Source organism: Stylophora pistillata, chromosome 2 (genome assembly GCF_964205215.1).
Source record: "Stylophora pistillata chromosome 2, jaStyPist1.2, whole genome shotgun sequence".
In the NCBI taxonomy this organism is placed as follows: Eukaryota; Metazoa; Cnidaria; class Anthozoa; order Scleractinia; family Pocilloporidae; genus Stylophora; species Stylophora pistillata.
Window position 1 is genome coordinate 8,683,387 of NC_142520.1, and position 17,107 is coordinate 8,700,493.

The window sequence follows — 17,107 nt, forward strand, 5'->3', positions numbered from 1 at the left end:
GAATTAACTTTGGTCAATTTTTTACAAATTCTACTCTTGTTGCAGAACCACTATGCAAGGATTTGGATGAAACTAATAAACTAACATTTTGGAGAAACAAAAAGAAGTCCTTTCCTTGATAAAACAGCAAATAGATGAGGTACTATGTAAATCCAAGTAAATCTAGCTATGATTCTTCACTAACTCAGCATGATATTTTCAACTCTGTTGGTATTAGAGAAGAGCAGTATTACTCAGCACTAGCTGTTTCACCAGGCTCTAATTATGAGTTATCATTTAAAAAGACCTGTATGCCTGAACTCCGGCTAAGGAAAATTTTCCCTGCAACATTATTTGTTGAGACTGACTTAACAGACAAAACAAGAACTTAATGACCTGGATGATGACCGTACAGAGATATTCAAATCCAACATCATTGAATGCTACTGTATTAGACCAGCCTCTATTCCTGCTGTAGATAACCTTTGTCTCACACAATTTGCAGCTTATTACTACAAGGACTATAGAAAAGAAACCAGTGAAACTATTGATGCACAACCAGAAGTGCTTACAGTCACATTTTTGAAATACAACATAGTAATAGCAGTTTTAGTGATTCATCATATTTGCCTAAAAGATATCATTGATGAATACTAATGACACTATGAAATGTACAAAAGTCAAAGCCGTTATCAGATATCATAGACCAATTAAAAGAAAACAACCTGAACTGTTTTTTTAATTTCCCATGCACAAGATTACTGTGTGGTGGATGTCCTTCCCTGGGATGGGATGGGTGGCTGTAAGATTGGCCCTGAAAAGCCCCATGGATGTGGGAGTGGTCAACTAATGTATGTATGTATGTATGTATGTATCTACTTATGCTATATTACCTACATCCTCCGAGACCCAGGGACTGAGTCAATTTCAAGTTAGGGCAGGAAGAGCCCCTGGGGACATTGTCTTACAAAACTAGTTCCAAACGGTCGCAGTCGTTCTGCCAGCTGATTGGTGCCAGAAAATCTTTGTGTTTTTCTGCCCAATCAGAGTGAAGTGAGCTTTAGAGTCCTTTCGTGTGTTTTAACATGGACATATACTAGTAGCTCAGTTGCTCACTATGTTTGTTTGGACCGTGCTATGGAGATTTGCTGGAGGTGAAAAGTTTCAGTCTCAGCACACAATGTAAGAGAAATCGATCTGATTGGCCGCGAAAATCTTACTGGAAATTATACTAAATACTTTCACAGGTATCACTAGAGAACGTGTTTTAAAGTTTGCGAGGTTTGTATACGACACAATGGCAATCCTCAGAGACTTAAGTGAACCTTATTGTCAAAGATCAAGCATTTTATTTCTGAGGCAAATACCAGGAACACCACCATACTGGCAAAAATTCATGTATGAAGTAATTGCAATGGTTAAATAACTTGGTATTCCAACAAGGTCTATGACATTGTCTTGAGCTGATTTAAGATGGCCTGAGCTTTTTCAAGTATTAGCAAGAATACAAGTCAAATCTAACTGATGAACAAGTTGATTCACCGTCTTACAGTGAGAAGTGTCAAAAGAAATGCTCAATCTTAATCCTGTTGTAGTTGCTAAACACTTCCAGTACAGAGTTGAAACATTCTTCACTGAAGTGTTGCTCACTAATGCTAAACTGTTTGGTAAAAATACCTAAATTAAACGAGGCTTACCTGTAAGGTGAAGTTTGATTGGGATTCTGTGAGTCATTGGTCGGGAGCGAAGGAGTCATGTGAGAAGGCGCACGAGCCTGGGAAGATCAGTCTTTAACAGATGTGAGCACTTACACCCAGTCATGGGCGGGTTAATAACACATGGGTGGGCACATGACTCCTTCGCTCCCGACCAATGACTCACAGAATCCCAATCAAACTTCACCTTACAGGTAAGCCTCGTTTAATTTAGGTATTCTGTTTCGTCATTGGTCATTGGTCGCTACGGAGTCACGTGAGATTTTAAAGCAGTGTGAGTGCGAACTCAAACATAACAATGACTTATATCAATATGAACCTGCTTTAATAACATTCTCTCTTAGCCATCAAAACATACAAATATAGGACACAATCTTAGGTGTCCCTACATACAGCTTTAGGAGCTCAGTTCCGAAATTCTCTTGAGGTTCCACTGGTTTGTTGTAAAACTTAGTAAATGTGGACTCCTGGGACCACCCCGCACTTTTCATAATTGTGGCGATAGATATGCTGTTTGCTTTTGCTGCAGATGTAGATGCTAATCGAGTGCTGTGTGCACTGTACTTCGAAGTGTCAATTCCAGCATCAACCAGTGTAGCCTTAATCCATCTGCTTATTGTATCAGGGGAAACAGCTTTATGAGGCTTAGAGTAACTAATAAGAAGCTGCTTTACATTACCTCGAAGAGTATCTGTGTGCTTCAGATATTGCTGAAGATGCTTTACAATACAAAGACTTACATCTGGTACATAGGCCTGAAACTCAATACAAGCTAGATGTTTACCTGGTCCGGAAGTTTTTAACAATGAGTTAATGGAAAACACAGCCTTTTCAGAACTTATTTGCATATAATCAATTGATAATGTGTGCAGAGTCTGGCGACGCTGTCCCGAAAGCAACGCCATCAACATAACCACTTTCAAAGTCAAGTTCTTAAAACTAAGTTTCACAGGTGGCCCAAGTTTAGCTAGATAGTCTAATACCACCGTGACATCCCAAGTTTCTTGGTACCTTGGGAGAGAGGGTTTGCACTCAAAAATTCCTTTGAGGAAACGACAGACTAGGGGATGCTGTCCAAAAGTGTAATGCTCTGATGTAAAACAAACAGTAGACAAAGCACACCGTGCAGTGTTGAGGGCACTGTATCCAATCCCTGTGTGGTAAAGGTCTGCTAAGAAATTAATCCCATGTTCTATAGTTGCTGAAAAGGGATTAATCTTCCTTTGACAACAGTATTGTTCCCATTTAGTGATGAATGGTTTATATTGTTGTTTGGTGCCCTTTCTCCAAGACTGTAGGATGAGTGAGGTAGCTGATTCCGAAAGCCCTCTGCCTTCAAGTGATTTCCTGACAAGTGGCATATCAGAAGTGTGAGCTTCTGATATAGTGGATGCACCAAGTCTGGCTGTTGAGGTAGAAATAAGGTGTGTTTCTTCTTGGGAAGCACAAGGGGTTCCTGAACCAACAGTCTCATAACCAATGGCCACCATGGCTGAGTTGGCCAGCATGGCACAACTAACAGTCCTGTGGTCTCCTCTGCTTGAATTTTCTGTAACACTTTTGGGATGATACTAAAAGGAGGAAAGGCATAAAAAACATAAGGTTTCCAAGAAATTGAAAAGGCATTAATAGCCATTGCTTCAGGGTCTGGTTGGTAGGCAACAAATGGTCTTAGCTGGTAATTAAGCCTAGATGCAAATAGGTCAATCTGAGGCTCAACATGAAGTTTCTTAATGGCTGCGTGAAAAATTTTTCTGTCTAGAGTCCATTCAGTTTCTTTCCTAGATTTCCTGGACTCTGCATCAGCTAGTGTATTCTCTTTCCCTGGGATATGACTTGTGGTTAACCACATGTTATTGTCAAGGCACCACTCCCAGAGCGTACGGGTTAGATCATTTCGCTTTCTGGAATGGCTTGTGCCCATTTTACCTAAATCTGACACAGCAGTCATATTATCAATTCGCACAAGTACATGCTTTCCTGATAACTCTTTATGAAATGCCTTTAGAGAAAATAGCACTGCAAGCATTTCAAGATAATTTATGTGATTAGAAGCCTCTTCTGGAGTCCAAGGTCCCCCAATCTTTGCATTATTGAGTACTCCTCCCCAACCCTCTTTACTTGCATCTGTGTATAAAGTGGCCTCTGGCTGAGGAGGGCTTATAGGGTTGTATAATGACCTTGCTGAGTTTATCCACCACTGCAAATCACTGCGAGATAACTCAGACAGTTGCATAAATGCATCAAAGTTGCCCTTGTTTAGGCCCAAGGCCTCAGTTTTGTCCATGTCCAGTGACCTAAAATGTAAAGGCCCTAGCCTTGCTGCTGGAAAATTTGATATGAGGAACCCAAGGGTTGATGCCACCTCTCTTACTGTAGGGTGCAGACACTTTAACAGCCCTTGACAGGTATGTATTATCTTTTCGGTCTTCTCAGAGGTTGGATAAACTTTCATTGTGATTGAGTCAATGATAAACCCCATGAAGGTGATTCGATGTTGTGGAACAAAGGACGATTTTTCAGGGTGTACAGTAAACCCAAGCGAATCAAATAATCTGACAGTATCCCAAACATTTCTTTCACAGTCATCATAGTCATCACCCTTGAGATACGAGTCATCGATATAACTTGCTGAAAGGTGTCCCAGCTGTCTCAAATGTGAATATACTGGTTTTAATAATTTAGTAAACTTCCTGGGGCAAAATGCCAATCCATTTGGAAAGCAAACATATTTGTACAGTTTTCCACGCCACTGAAACTTCAGGTATTTTTGGTCTGCAGTGGCAATAGGCACAGAATAATATGCATCCTTTAAATCTATGGATGCCATAAAGCACCCAGGTTTTACCATTTGTAAAACAGTATTAAGTGAGTCCATTTTAAAATGGCGGTATTGTACAGGAATGTTTAAACGCTTGAGATTTAAAATTACTCTGAAAGAACCATCCTTTTTGGCCCTAGTGAAAATAGGAGAGATATATTCCCCTTTTTCATGGCTACTTGGGGTAATAACACCCTTAGCAAGGAGTTCAGCTATTTCAGTATCAATGACATGTTGTTTGTCTAAATCAAGGATTTTCTACTCTTTGATATGGAGTTCTGGTAAACTCGATTGGCTGGCCTAGTATCATTTTCAATATCTCAGGGTCTGAGTTTAAGGCCTGCCGCTGATAAAAATATTCTCCCAGCCCCCCTGCTTTAAAGCAGTGCGCCTTGTGCTCAAGGAACTGTAACATATTTACCTTGTTTGTTGGGATATCAGAGCATTTCACTGGCTGGATTTCTTCTCGGTTGCCTGTGGTTTGTAGGAATTGTGGTTGTGTGGCCGGTAAGACCGGCCCCTCTTCCCTAAAAAAGGCTTTCCATTTGAGTGAGAAGATTTGCCCTTCCAGCCATCGCTATGGTTGCGATAATATGGCTTTGCAGTAGTCGCATGACCAATTTTGTTAGTTGCTTTGATATTGTTGAGCTGAGATTGCAGCTCATCTCCAAACAATAAACTCGTGATGGGTACTTGAGAGCCACACAACGAGGAATATTCGTTATTTAAGTTTGGTTTGATGGCGTCGCGTCGACGGTATGATAGGTCAATGTTTACATGGCCTAACAATGCCAGAGCGTCAGCATTATGCGTGATTAATTTCCCCAATTTCTCAGTGAGAGCCGACGCTGAAGTCTTCTCAGGATCTGCACGGATCGCCAACAGTGTGTCAGTCGATTTTAGCGATTGCACTACCGACTTTGACAAGTACTTTCTGCATGTTGGCAAGGCGTAAATCTGCGCTCCTGGTCACGTGCTTCAGCTTATTCCAGATCTCGGGGTTGACCTTTGGCACAGTTAATTTCTCGCAATTATCGGGTCGATTGTATTTCGCCAATTTTTCTTTCAATTTGGCTTCCTCTAACTTAGAACCCCATCGCTTATTGACAATATCCGCCAATTTCTGAGCGACTTTTGGGTCAGTTTGCTCATCCGACTCAAAGTCTTGAGCAATTTCATTGAGCAATGCGTCAGAGCTGCCCAGTTTTGGCGGGTCGCCATTGGGCGGGAAATTAAGTTCCTCAGAATCTGACTTCTCAGGGTCTGAATCTCCACTATCACTCATGGTATTAGTTGTAGGAGATGTTCTCCTCTTTTTTGATGGTGTAGCATGGTCTTCTGGTGCGCCAGCTAACCGTTTCATTGTGTTTTCCATGGACGACATGGTAGAACTCATTTGGGTCATGGCCGACAATACATCAGCAAGCACTTTGTCTGTACCCCGATGCGAAGAATTCGCTGTCTCGTTTTCTTCAGAAAGTAAATTTTCTTCTTCTACCGGTGAAAGGGGGTCCCTTCCACTCATATTTTCGGCAGTCATCTAGTTTTCTCAGTGTCGTGCACACACCGTCCGACCTTCCCAAAAGGATCGTACACAACTGATCTTCCCAGGCTCGTGCGCCTTCTCACGTGACTCCGTAGCGACCAATGACCAATGACGAAACAGAATTAATAGTGTACTATGCTCTTCGTATTGAATTTCAGATGCGAGGGAGTCCCCATTTACATGCCCTTATATGGTGTGACGACTGGTCCAAGCTAACCCATGACAATAAATAAGCATATATAGACTACATAGATAAACATGTACAGGGTTACTTGCCACCTAAGGAGGAAAATGCTGAACTGCACGACTTAATCGCAAAAAAGTACCAGAAGCACAGCCATTCTAAAACCTGTAGGAAATACAAGAACATTCAATGCAGATTTAACTTTGGTCACTTTTTTTACAAATTCTACTCTTGTTGCAGAACCACTATGCCATGATTTTGGAGAAACAAAAAGAAGTCCTTTCCTTGGTAAAACAGAAATAGATGAGGTACTAAATCCAAGTAAATCTAGCTATGATTCTTCACTAAGTCAGCATGATATTTTCAACTCTGTTGGTATTACAGAAGAACAGTATTACTCAGCACTAGCTGTTTCAGCAGGCTCTAATTATGAGTTGTCATTTAAAAAACCTGTATACATGTACCTGAACTCTGGCTAAGGAAAATTTTCCCTGCAACATTATTTGTTGAGACTGACTTAACAGACAAAACAAGAACTTAATGACCTGGATGATGACTGTACAGTGTATATTCTAATCCAACATCATTGAATTCTACTGTATTAGACCAGCCTCTATTCCTGCTGTAGATAACCTTTGTCTCACACAATTTGCAGCTTATTACTACAAGGACTATAGAATAGAAAACAGTGAAACTATTGATGCACAATCAGAAGTGCTTACAGATCAGATTTTTGAAATACAACATAGTAATAGCAGTTTTAGTCATTCATCATATTTGCCTAAAAAGATATCATTGATGAATAGTAATGAAACTATGAAATGTAGAAAAGTCAAAGCTGTTTTCAGATATCATAAACCAAATAAAAGAAAACAACCTGAAGTGTTTTTCCATCATCTACTTAATGCTATATTACCCATGGAGGGATGAATCTAACTTCCTTGGAAGTGATCACAAATATGTGTCAAAATTAAATGAACTAGGAGTACAAGACAACGCAGAACATAACAGAGCAATCTTTGAACCTGACTTAGAAGCAGTCACAGAAGCACTAGAATGGCTACGAAACAACCATGGCACTGTCACACATTCATATGACCCTATAAATATCAAGAAAATGCTGATCAACTACAACTAGAATTCCAAGATGAATCACTAGCAGATGAGGTATTTAATGAACAAGTACCCTCACAGCTTGCTGCAAATTCTTGAACTACTGAAAATTGTGGTCCATCAGCAATAACACTGCATAATCAGCCAACAGAAATATCTGATGACAAATTGCGTCAATCAGTTAGATCATTAAATAACATGCAACGCAAAGCTTACAACAGGGCACTTTCGTGGACTAGAAATAAACTGAAAAACCTCAACAGTCTGAAGTCACAAAATGTTGAACCAATTTATCTGTTTATAACTGGAGGTGGTGGTTCTGGAAAAATTCATTTGATTAAAACAATATACCACACTGTTGCAAAAATGTAAAAAATAATTATGCTTCAATAAATCCTGAGAAACCAACAGTCTTACTAATGGCACCTACTGGAGTAGCAGCAATAAACATTGATGGTACAACCATATAAACATTGAATAATCACATAACAGAGAATTTACAACCATTTACACTGTTAAGGCAAGATCATGCTTAAGACAGATTCTCTAGTTTAGCACTATGTGCTAAAAACAATATAGAAATCAAAGAATAGGAATATTTTCCAGCCATTAATGCAATTAAGTTTCTCCTTGTTAATCATATTACTGACATAAGCCAGGATTTTTCATGGTCAAGGCGACTTCTCATACTCGAATACACAAGCCTCTGCAATCAATGGAAGACGAAAAAGATCCGCCATCTTGGTCTGGTGTTACATGTGAGAGGTTTTCACGCGACCAGGACAAGTTACTATGCGAACTCGCAATCAACATTCCATCAAATGCGACTCTACAAAAGCGGGGACATTGACTTAAATCCTGGTACAGATGAATGCTCAGTCTGTAACAAGCGTGTTGCTCGAAATCATCGAGCGGTGAGTTGCGATAACTGCAGCTTGTGGTGTCACATAAAATGTGCCTCGATCAAACCAAGGGAATACAAGATCTATCAAAGCCTTCCCTCATTTTCCTGGTGGTGTCCTAGATGCCTTTGGTCCCTTTTACCTTTTGGCAATGAGACAAATCTAGATTGCTCGCTTAACTCGTCCATAACAACAATGTTACGATGATGTCCACGAACATGAAAATCTTTATCCATCACTTAAAGCGGACCTACAACTACCAGGTCTGAAGATCTCACACATTAATGTAAATGGTCTTCTTAATAAGTTACTGGACATCAAAGCTCTACTATTTTCGATAAATTTCGGTATTCTAGCCATAACTGAATCCCACCTAAGCGCGGATATTTCTGATGAAGAAATTGCTATTACTGGATATAAAACTTCCCGACGCGATCGAAACGATGGCCGAAAAGGTGGTGGCGCGGTTATCTACTTTGCTGAATATTTAGATGCATACGAGCGTAAAGACATTGATATAAACAACTCTCTAGAAGCTGCATGGATTGACGTAATGGTAGCGTCTCAGAAACTTCTAGTTGCTTCTGTGTATCACCCACCTGATAGCACTACTTTCTTAAACCACTTTTCTTCTACTTTGGATCGTATATGGATGAAACCAAACAATATAATTTTACTGGGGGACTTCAATTTTAATCTTTTGCCAAAGGCTCAGGACACAAGTTCTTCAATCTGGAAATTCCGGCAACTATTGAATAAATTTAATCTAAAGTATGTCATTAATAAAGCAACAAGAATCACTGACACCTCCACAACGTTAATTGATCTGGTAATCTGCTCAGACACTTCAAAAATTTCTCACCAAGGTGTTTGTGACTTGGGAATTTCAGATCACCACTTAATATATGCGGTTGTAAACCTCAAAAGGAAACGTCAGAAACCAACGCTAGAACCAGTCCATGATTACAAAAAAGTAGATCTTGACTTATTAATAACGGACTTTGCTGCTGCCCCATGGGGTATCTGCAATATCTTTGACGATCTGGACGATGCTACTTGGGCTTGGAAGTGTTTATACAAGGACATAATGAAATCTCATATTCACGCTCGACGAGTAAAAATAAGAAGTGGAAGTCTACCTTGGATGAACTCTTCCATGCGTAAAGAGCTGAACAAACGCTATAAACTGCTTCTTAACGCACAGCAAACACCGAAGGGCTCACAAGCCCGGATAGATTATAAGAAGGCAAGAAATCACTGCAACAAACTCCTTAGATTAGCGGAATCAAATTACTGGCTATCAAAAATTAACGAGACAACCTCTGCTAAAGATTTTTGGAAGACAGTAAGATCTTTTGAGGGAAAGCGAACAACTACGAATATCGGTTCAATTAAAGATAGTTCAGGAGTGATTCATTCAGACGATACATCAAAAGCCATCGCTTTAAATTCCTTTTTTGTTGATGTTGGAAAATCCCTTTCGAAATCAACACAAGATTCTTTAGCAAACTCTCCTTGTCAGTTTGCAAGAAATATCAGTGTCTCTCTTTATGACATAACACTTAATAAGGATCTTCTGAAATCTTCTCTGAAACGTTTGAAACCTGGCAAGGCAAGTGGACCAGATGATATATCTAGCAGAGAGTTGAGCCTCATTGGAGATGCATTTTTAGATTGCTTCATGCCACGAATTAGAGGCAAGTCTACTTTGATGACCCATTAATTTCCCCTAAAAGTCACCAGAACGAATTTCATGCCCCATGAATGGCAATCAAATAATTCCAAGAAATTCTCAATACCTTGAATGTAAAGGTTTTAAGACAAGGAGTAATTTGAGAGGCTTAAAACTTTGTTTTGATAAAAGTATGCTATACAAAATGTACCAAGAGATATACATACATGTATATATGTTTATCATTTTAGTAAATCTTAACATGCAATTGGCTTGTGTTATTTCTCACCTTTGCCGTAAACACAACTCGAGTCAGGGTTTCAAGTCTTTGTTTCCTCGACAACTTTTGGCCACAGATCGTTCATTTGTTGTACGTTCGATTCTTCTCGATTATTTTTGCATAGAGTGAGTTCACATCATTATTTATATCATCTTCAAAAGATGGATCCAAGGATAATCCATCGTCCACAAGCTGCGAACCGTTCAGAAGAATGCCACTCAGTTCGATCGAAGGTTGTTTCGATCGAAGGTCGTTTCGAACGATAAAGTTGAGACGGCAATGTGGGCCTCTCTTTATTAGCAATCAGCGGCCTCTCTTTATTAGCCAATGACAATTCCCAAAATATCCACGTGATCATACCCGAGATTGAAAACAAAGAAAATTCCATTTGGCGCTGATCTTTGAATGTGCTTTCCATCAGTTAATCGCTCGTGCGTTAAGCTATTTTCTTTCTCGACTGTTTTGCTTAATAGAACGTCTCTAAAGATGGGTTTTACCGTTGTGCAATGGGAAAACGAGAACAGCGTGAGTGGTATAAATGAAAAGCAAGTCGTTGGTACCGTGGAGTTAAAAGAAGGGACAACAGTTCACATATCGACTGGCCGGTACAAGGGTCGAGCGGCCGTTTATAAAGCTACCATTTTGAAAGTTTGTGGTGAGTACAAATTGCAATATTCTGTACGTGATCAAAACTGAGAATCGAATCGGTCACTTGCATGCCACAATTTCTTAAGCTTACACTTTACAATGAAGTAAATCTATCAGTAAGCTGAAGATTTCAGGATTATTTTAGTCACGTTTGACAAGCTGCCAGCCCAGCAAAAAAAGACAAACAGCTCCTTAGTCTGCAGTTTAGGATAACTTCATTACAATTTATTGTTACAGTTGCAACAAGATTTTAATTAAAAAATCAACTATTCAACTGTAACTAAGCCCTTCACTACCAACAGTGTTAAGTCAAAATTGAGTATAAATCTTTGAATTTCTATTTGCAGAATCAACAAAAACAAACAGTATAACATGAAATTGCTGCTTGACAGCTTACATTTGAATTTTAGCACACAAGAGTGTTATTGTATTGCAAGCATACAGCTAATTATACACTGTTGTATTATCTTTGGTGCAAGTAAAGTGGAGACTTTTTTGGCTAAACTTCAGAATACCCGGCCACATGTCATTAAATAAGAATAGTGTCTATTGTGTTATTCCTCATTCTTCAAAGCCTCCCGACACATATAAATGAGGTGGACGAGTATTCTGTAGTTGCTCCACTTTTTCATTCCAAATTCATGGGGTTTCCAAGGAATTGTCCTGGTGCTTGCATATTCCCAAGAACCCCATGAAAACTAACTGGCAATTAACTTTCATGTGCCATGAAAATGCCATGGAGAGGCCATGAAAGTTCAGGGAAAATTTTCATGGTCAATGAATTTTTTACATATTCACAGGATATTCATGGGTCATGATTTGCTACAACCCATTAAAACCTAGTGAATTTTGACACCATGATTTCTTTTGACATGAAATTCATTGGTTTTTCAGTACCTCTGGAAAGGCCATGAAATGCAATTTTCATGGGTATTTCATGGCTTCTAGGTCACCTTACACAACATTTCATGGGTCATGAATATTAAAATTTTTACAGGTTTTTCCTGGGATTTTTCATGTCTTTTTCATTAGAAGATATTTAATTAGTGGAGTAATTTAGTAGGGGTCACATGAAGACATCATAACTCTCCTCGCCGGGAAACACTTATCCCTAAGATTTTGCAGTTCCCTGTTTAATATGCAAGTTGCTACTTCAACATCTGGAGCATTGATCACAGGTGTCCAATGAAAAAGTTCTAACTCTGAGGTAAATTTAATCTTGTGATGCTCTCTAAAATCTCTAAAACAGCATTTAGATCGAATTGGTTTCATTTTATTCCCCGGAGGAGGTATCACGCCCCAGAACCATTAGCTGAAGACAACTACGGGAAGCAAATAAGGTATGTTTTGAAATATCACATACAAATAGAAACAACAAGAACAGCAAATCACCAAAAAAAAAAAAAAAAACTCAGGGTCAGCCTTAATTGCTTGGTATCACCCTGGTCTATGGTAATCACTTACTTCCTTATTATAAAGATATTGATAAATTAATGTGAAGAAGATAAAGAAAAGGCTAACTCTCATGCTGTGTTAAAATTGTTCTCATCTTTTTGACTTGGCGTTAAACCGGGCGTGAAAAAAAAAAAAAATTATTGTACAAATCTCTCTTGGCAACAACAATTTGAAAAAAACTTGGTGTTTATTGGATTGGATAATAAGTGACTTAAGTCCGTAAAATATATGTTCGTTACTGACCAATCGTGAGGTCAAGATGGCTGGATATTGGCCGAGTTCTTTTGTTGCGTTTTTATGGACGCAAAATGGAACAAGGGATTTAAGTGGATAATCCAGAGTGGGCAAGATGGGTCCATCTTCCTGCTCGGGTAGCCAAGCAATGAAATATTTGATAAGGGACAAGTATCACATATTATCAGTGACAATAGGGCTCATCTGCTTTCAGTTCCTTTAATTCATAAAGGACATTTAAAAAATAAAACGTAACTATGAAATAGTAAGTCTTTATTTAGAGCGTTCCTTCCAACTTCTTTGCAACCAAATATAATGGGAATGTCGAATATCTTATGCATTTATTGGCATTTTTTGTGTTTATTGCATGTTGATTTTTTTTCCTTTGACTTTAATTTTGCTTCTGATTATAATCATATGATTTGTCGTGCGTTCCTCTTTGTTTTTTTTTTGTTTTTTTTCTTTATTTTCGTTTCTTCGTCAGAGATGTTCATCAACCTCTGTCACAAGTACGTTTAAGTATTTCTGTGTCCCTTGGAGCTGGACAGATTATCTTTCTTGTCGGGATAAACGCCACCGAAAACATGGTGAGCTGCGTGTTCCCACATTCACTGACGAAATTTTTTTTTATTTATTTTCACAGCCGGGTAATGTACTCCTGTGTTCTTTCTTTCTTTTTGCAGACTGCCTGTATCACAGCAGCAGCTCTTTTGCAGTATTTCCTGATGGCCGCTTTCTGTTAGATGCTGGTCGAGGGAATTTATCTCTACCTGTTTGTTGTAAAGGTGTACAATATCAACACCAAGACACACAGGTATCACGTCATGTCATGGGGTAGTTATGAATATTTACCGCCTTATTTGGTATATGATTCCCCAACATACATTACATTCTTCTTTCTCTCTATTTGAAGGCCTTCCAATCGTCTTGGTGGCCATTTCACTGGGCATCGTTTCTGGAAAAGATGGACTCCAAAACTACACCAGTGAGAAATAGCAAGAAAATCATTAGCTTCTGCCAGGGATTGTAGATGGTTTGAAAGAGATACCGTTTCATCGGCTGGAATTATATTAATTTTCTTTCATTACTTTTTTGCCTTTCCTTTGCTCCAGTTGCTGGTTGTCTTCGACTAATAAGCTGATCTGGATTTTTTTGACATTAATATCGAAACCGTAAGTTTGTAACTCATATCATGATGATTCGTATATTGGAACTTTTTCTTTGTCACACATTCGTGAACAATTGACTTTCGTGTTTATTTTGATCCGACGTCCATTTTCCAATATAAAGTTTAATTTTTTTAATTTTTTTTTCAGCTCAACATTTTGATACTTGTACGAGTTATAAGGGAGATTACTACGCTTGTAGAACCATTGGCGGAAGACATCTACGGCTAGCAAATAAGGTATGTTTTGAAATATCACACACGAAAAAAAAACCACCAAATCAACAAAAAAACAGGGCATAACAACAACAAGAACAAAACAAGCTAATGGAAGTTTGATAAATATATGCTTAAGTGAAACATGCAAATAAATATACATGCATTCCTCCAAGCAATGCAATTTTTAAAATTGCGTTCTCTTTTTCCAAATTTAAACGAGTTTTCCAATTTAGTTCCTCGGCTTCTCCATGCGGATCATTGAGGTTCGCGGAGAAACAAAATTCACTGTTTCCCCCACGGTCGGCCTAATATCTTGGTATCACCTTGGTCTATGATACTCGCCTACTTCCTTTTTATACGGAATCTGTGGGTTATCTAAATTTGATAAATTAATGCGAACAAAATTAAGGAAAGACTAACTCCCATGCCATGTTGCAATTGTTCTCATCTTTTAGACTTGGCATTAAAGCGGGCGTGGTGATGATTCCCCTGCTGGGTGTCACGTGGCTGTTTGGTTTTCTGTCACCATTACACAAAGTTTTCACCTACATTTTTACCATCCTCAACTCTACGCAGGTTAGCGTTAATTTTGTGATTTATGAAATTTAATTAATCACACTAGAAAGTACTGGTGTACAAATCCCTCAGTTTTCATGGTTGTACATTTTAATTATTGCGGGATCGAATTGGTCCTAAAAAAGGATAAATAACATGAGGAGAAGGTAGAAATCTGTATTATCATTTGTCGAACAGAATCTCCTGCCAGTTTTTATGTCATCTATTGTACAACAACAACAACAACAACAACAAGTTAAAATTTATATAGCGCAAACTACTATATAGATAATCAGTCGCGCTTTACAATCAGTTAATGTGAGATCGGACGTCAAAATTCATCAGGCGCACTATGCAGCCACTTCAGTCCATGTATTGATCTCACCTTCCCTCCCCAATTCACCCTAGATTAGACACTACAGAAAGATAGACCACAACACCGGGCACTACGTGCCCTTCTCTTTTCGAAGAGTGTGTGGTTCTTTAACGTCCCACAATTTTATCGCATATAAGGGCTTGTGAGACGGGACCTCCATTTATCGTCCCTATCCGAGCAGACTAGAAAGTCTAACCATTTGCAGATATTATTACAAAGGCAGCACTTTCTTCTCAGTTATTTAAAGACCCTGAGTGTTGGTCCGGCCAGAGTCGAACTCTCGACCTCCCGCACAACAGTCCAGCGCTATACCAATTGAGCTAACCGGGAGGCAATTGTAACTGATAAACGTTTTAATACTACTCCTACTACATTTACCCCAAAGCTTGGGGGCAACTAACCCTAATTATCGAGAAACTGCACAAGGTCGCCGAGAATGCAGAATTTTCCATCGCTTTAGAGGAGGCGGAGAGAACAACAGTCATCTACGCGTATTTTGAACTTTTCGATATTGCCAAGAAAACAAAGCGCGATAGAACTTTTTTATATAATTTTTGGAGAAAGATTTATCAAAAGAGTACTGTTGGAATAATAAAATGAATTACAAAATTCTGCAGCTGTCGGCAGTTTCTCGATATTTACAGTCAGTGGCTCTTAAATTATTTAAACTTGTTTTGATTTTTTTCTTTTGTTTTCTTTTTCATAGAGGTGGCTTGACGTAATGTTTGTCAACGTCCAGATTAGCATATTGCAATTACTGCATTGAATATATCAATACTAGCTACACAATTGACTTTGTTTTCGATTGTCATCAACAGACTCAAGAGCGATTGAAAGAAAGCTGAACACTGCTTTCCATCTACATATATCGAAAACTCCACTGCGAAGGGCTCACAAATCAATCCAAGTGTTGTTGGCGATGAGGGGGCAGTTGAGTTGCAGTCGTGCCATGAATTTGAACTGAAATAGTATATCAAGCAGGCTGCCACTAGCTGTCAAATGTTTAATGCGATCCTCAGTTTTAATCTGACGGTAAAGTCAGTTCGTTTTGCTCGGTTCGTTGGCTGTCGGAGTAACTCGTTTGTAGTGTGACCGTCATTACTGGCATTAGTTACGAAGATTCTATTCCAAAGCAAGCCAGCTTTTCAAAGTCAGTAATCCTTGAGATCGTTCAAAAATGGATTAAACGCAGAAAGGCTTAGTTCCATTTTTAATCGTTGATATGAAGTAATATTTATAGACTTACGCTAAAGTAGTCGAAGAAAATTGTTGATTCATTTGTCATATCTAATCAGAGGCCAGCTGTCATCCCTTAAATTAGAGGTCAGGGCTTAATTGCTACTTGAAGGATATTTTTCCAAACGGTTCAACGCTACTCTCGATATGTAGTGTCCTCGTCTAATGCATTTTGAGACTTAGTTGTTTTTAAACAATATTGTGTTTGTCTCTAGTCGTCTTTTGATTTTGAAATCATTAGTACTATTTTTCTATTTGTTAGTTAGCTTTTTTGAAATCTTCAGTGCCAAATGTAAGATCTTCTTAAATAATGGTACAGTATTTAACCCTTTTAAGTAATGAATAAGCTCAGAGCCTCTTGTCAAACAGTTTGTCGTTATGTAGTAATAGCAGCTATAGGAAAGACTTAAAGTTGAAAAACAAATGAATAAATAATTGAGAATTCAAAGGACACCTTTACTCTTTTTAGAAATAAACTATCGAAATGTTTCAAATGTACTTCTCAACGGAATTCTCATAAAAAAAAATTGCCTTACCAAGCGATCTGAGTTTTGATCGTTTTCCAAATAAGGTTCAAGCAGCCTCTTCGAATTTCCCGCGAATAATGCGCAATGCATTCTCGGCTGAAGGCATGTAATGGTTGCTCGCGTTGTGGTTTTCACTCTTATTAATGCAATATTATTGTCTTCTAAAAAAAACAAAAAGTTGTCGAATATGTCACAGATCGTCCCTATGAGTTGTTCGATCGATGATTGACATTTTCAGAATTAAAACCTGACGTACCTCAATGTCCTTCATCTTCAACTTCACTTCCATGTCTCTCTTCACGTAAAGAGGGCTTCGGCTCAGATATCAGAAAAAGCACTTACATACGACTTGACTTTAAAACCCTTTCAATTGTATATAGATAAATTAAATGATGACCACGTCTCACGTGAATCGTTACCAAGTTACGTATTGTTAAGTTATATGTTCTGCATGTTCGGTTTGGCATCTTGCTGCTCTCG

At 38.6% G+C, this 17,107-nt stretch overlaps 4 protein-coding genes, 1 long non-coding RNA gene and 1 pseudogene across 17 annotated transcripts in view; 3 read left to right on the forward strand and 3 right to left on the reverse strand.

The window, feature by feature from the left end:
* LOC148736978 (uncharacterized) overlaps positions 1-10,360 on the reverse strand; it is a 323,637-nt gene extending 313,277 nt beyond the window's left edge. For 5 of the 13 annotated variants that reach the window (XR_015997199.1, XR_015997215.1, XR_015997198.1 and 2 more), the window contains exon 1: positions 10,222-10,360. This is a non-coding gene — a long non-coding RNA (uncharacterized LOC148736978). Of the gene's footprint in view, positions 1-9,399; positions 9,508-10,221 lie in introns of those variants that run through there. The other 8 variants (XR_015997208.1, XR_015997206.1, XR_015997226.1 and 5 more) reach the window with 6 other exon arrangements.
* On the forward strand, positions 291-7,730 carry LOC148736992 (uncharacterized; annotated as a pseudogene).
* LOC148736993 (uncharacterized) lies at positions 1,756-5,071 on the reverse strand. The gene is made up of 2 exons (XM_088750696.1): positions 4,937-5,071; positions 1,756-3,265 (listed from the first exon to the last, which is right to left on the reverse strand). The coding sequence occupies exon 2, from the start codon at positions 3,200-3,202 to the stop codon at positions 2,042-2,044; it is 1,161 nt and encodes a 386-aa protein (XP_088606822.1). The 5' UTR covers positions 3,203-3,265; positions 4,937-5,071; the 3' UTR covers positions 1,756-2,041.
* On the reverse strand, positions 5,405-6,327 carry LOC148736994 (uncharacterized). Its single transcript, XM_088750723.1, has one exon. It carries the CDS (start codon positions 6,053-6,055, stop codon positions 5,405-5,407), a length of 651 nt encoding a protein of 216 aa, XP_088606849.1. The 5' UTR covers positions 6,056-6,327.
* LOC148736995 (uncharacterized) lies at positions 7,778-9,983 on the forward strand. The gene is made up of 2 exons (XM_088749226.1): positions 7,778-7,814; positions 8,617-9,983. The coding sequence occupies exons 1-2, from the start codon at positions 7,778-7,780 to the stop codon at positions 9,981-9,983; spliced, it is 1,404 nt and encodes a 467-aa protein (XP_088605352.1).
* Positions 10,361-10,617: 257 nt separating the features above from the next.
* LOC148736996 (uncharacterized) lies at positions 10,618-16,548 on the forward strand. Its single transcript, XM_088750756.1, has 8 exons — positions 10,618-10,867; positions 12,110-12,200; positions 13,034-13,136; positions 13,233-13,363; positions 13,463-13,721; positions 13,866-13,954; positions 14,389-14,509; positions 15,683-16,548. Exons 1-4 carry the CDS (start codon positions 10,618-10,620, stop codon positions 13,290-13,292), a joined length of 504 nt encoding a protein of 167 aa, XP_088606882.1. The 3' UTR covers positions 13,293-13,363; positions 13,463-13,721; positions 13,866-13,954; positions 14,389-14,509; positions 15,683-16,548.
* The last annotated feature ends 559 nt before the right edge of the window (positions 16,549-17,107 follow it).

Bases quoted from the DNA above. Each gene is read 5' to 3' on its own strand.
- LOC148736993 (XM_088750696.1), bottom strand. From the start codon at position 3,202: ATGCTGGCCAACTCAGCCATGGTGGCCATTGGTTATGAGACTGTTGGT.
- LOC148736994 (XM_088750723.1), bottom strand. From the start codon at position 6,055: ATGACTGCCGAAAATATGAGTGGAAGGGACCCCCTTTCACCGGTAGAA.
- LOC148736995 (XM_088749226.1), top strand. From the start codon at position 7,778: ATGGCACCTACTGGAGTAGCAGCAATAAACATTGATG. The intron at 7,815-8,616 runs GTACAACCATAT...TCGGTATTCTAG, and splicing joins AGCAGCAATAAACATTGATG to CCATAACTGAATCCCACCTA.
- LOC148736996 (XM_088750756.1), top strand. From the start codon at position 10,618: ATGTGCTTTCCATCAGTTAATCGCTCGTGCGTTAAGCTATTTTCTTTC. The intron at 10,868-12,109 runs GTGAGTACAAAT...TCTCTAAAACAG, and splicing joins TACCATTTTGAAAGTTTGTG to CATTTAGATCGAATTGGTTT. The intron at 13,137-13,232 runs GTGAGCTGCGTG...TTCTTTTTGCAG, and splicing joins TAAACGCCACCGAAAACATG to ACTGCCTGTATCACAGCAGC.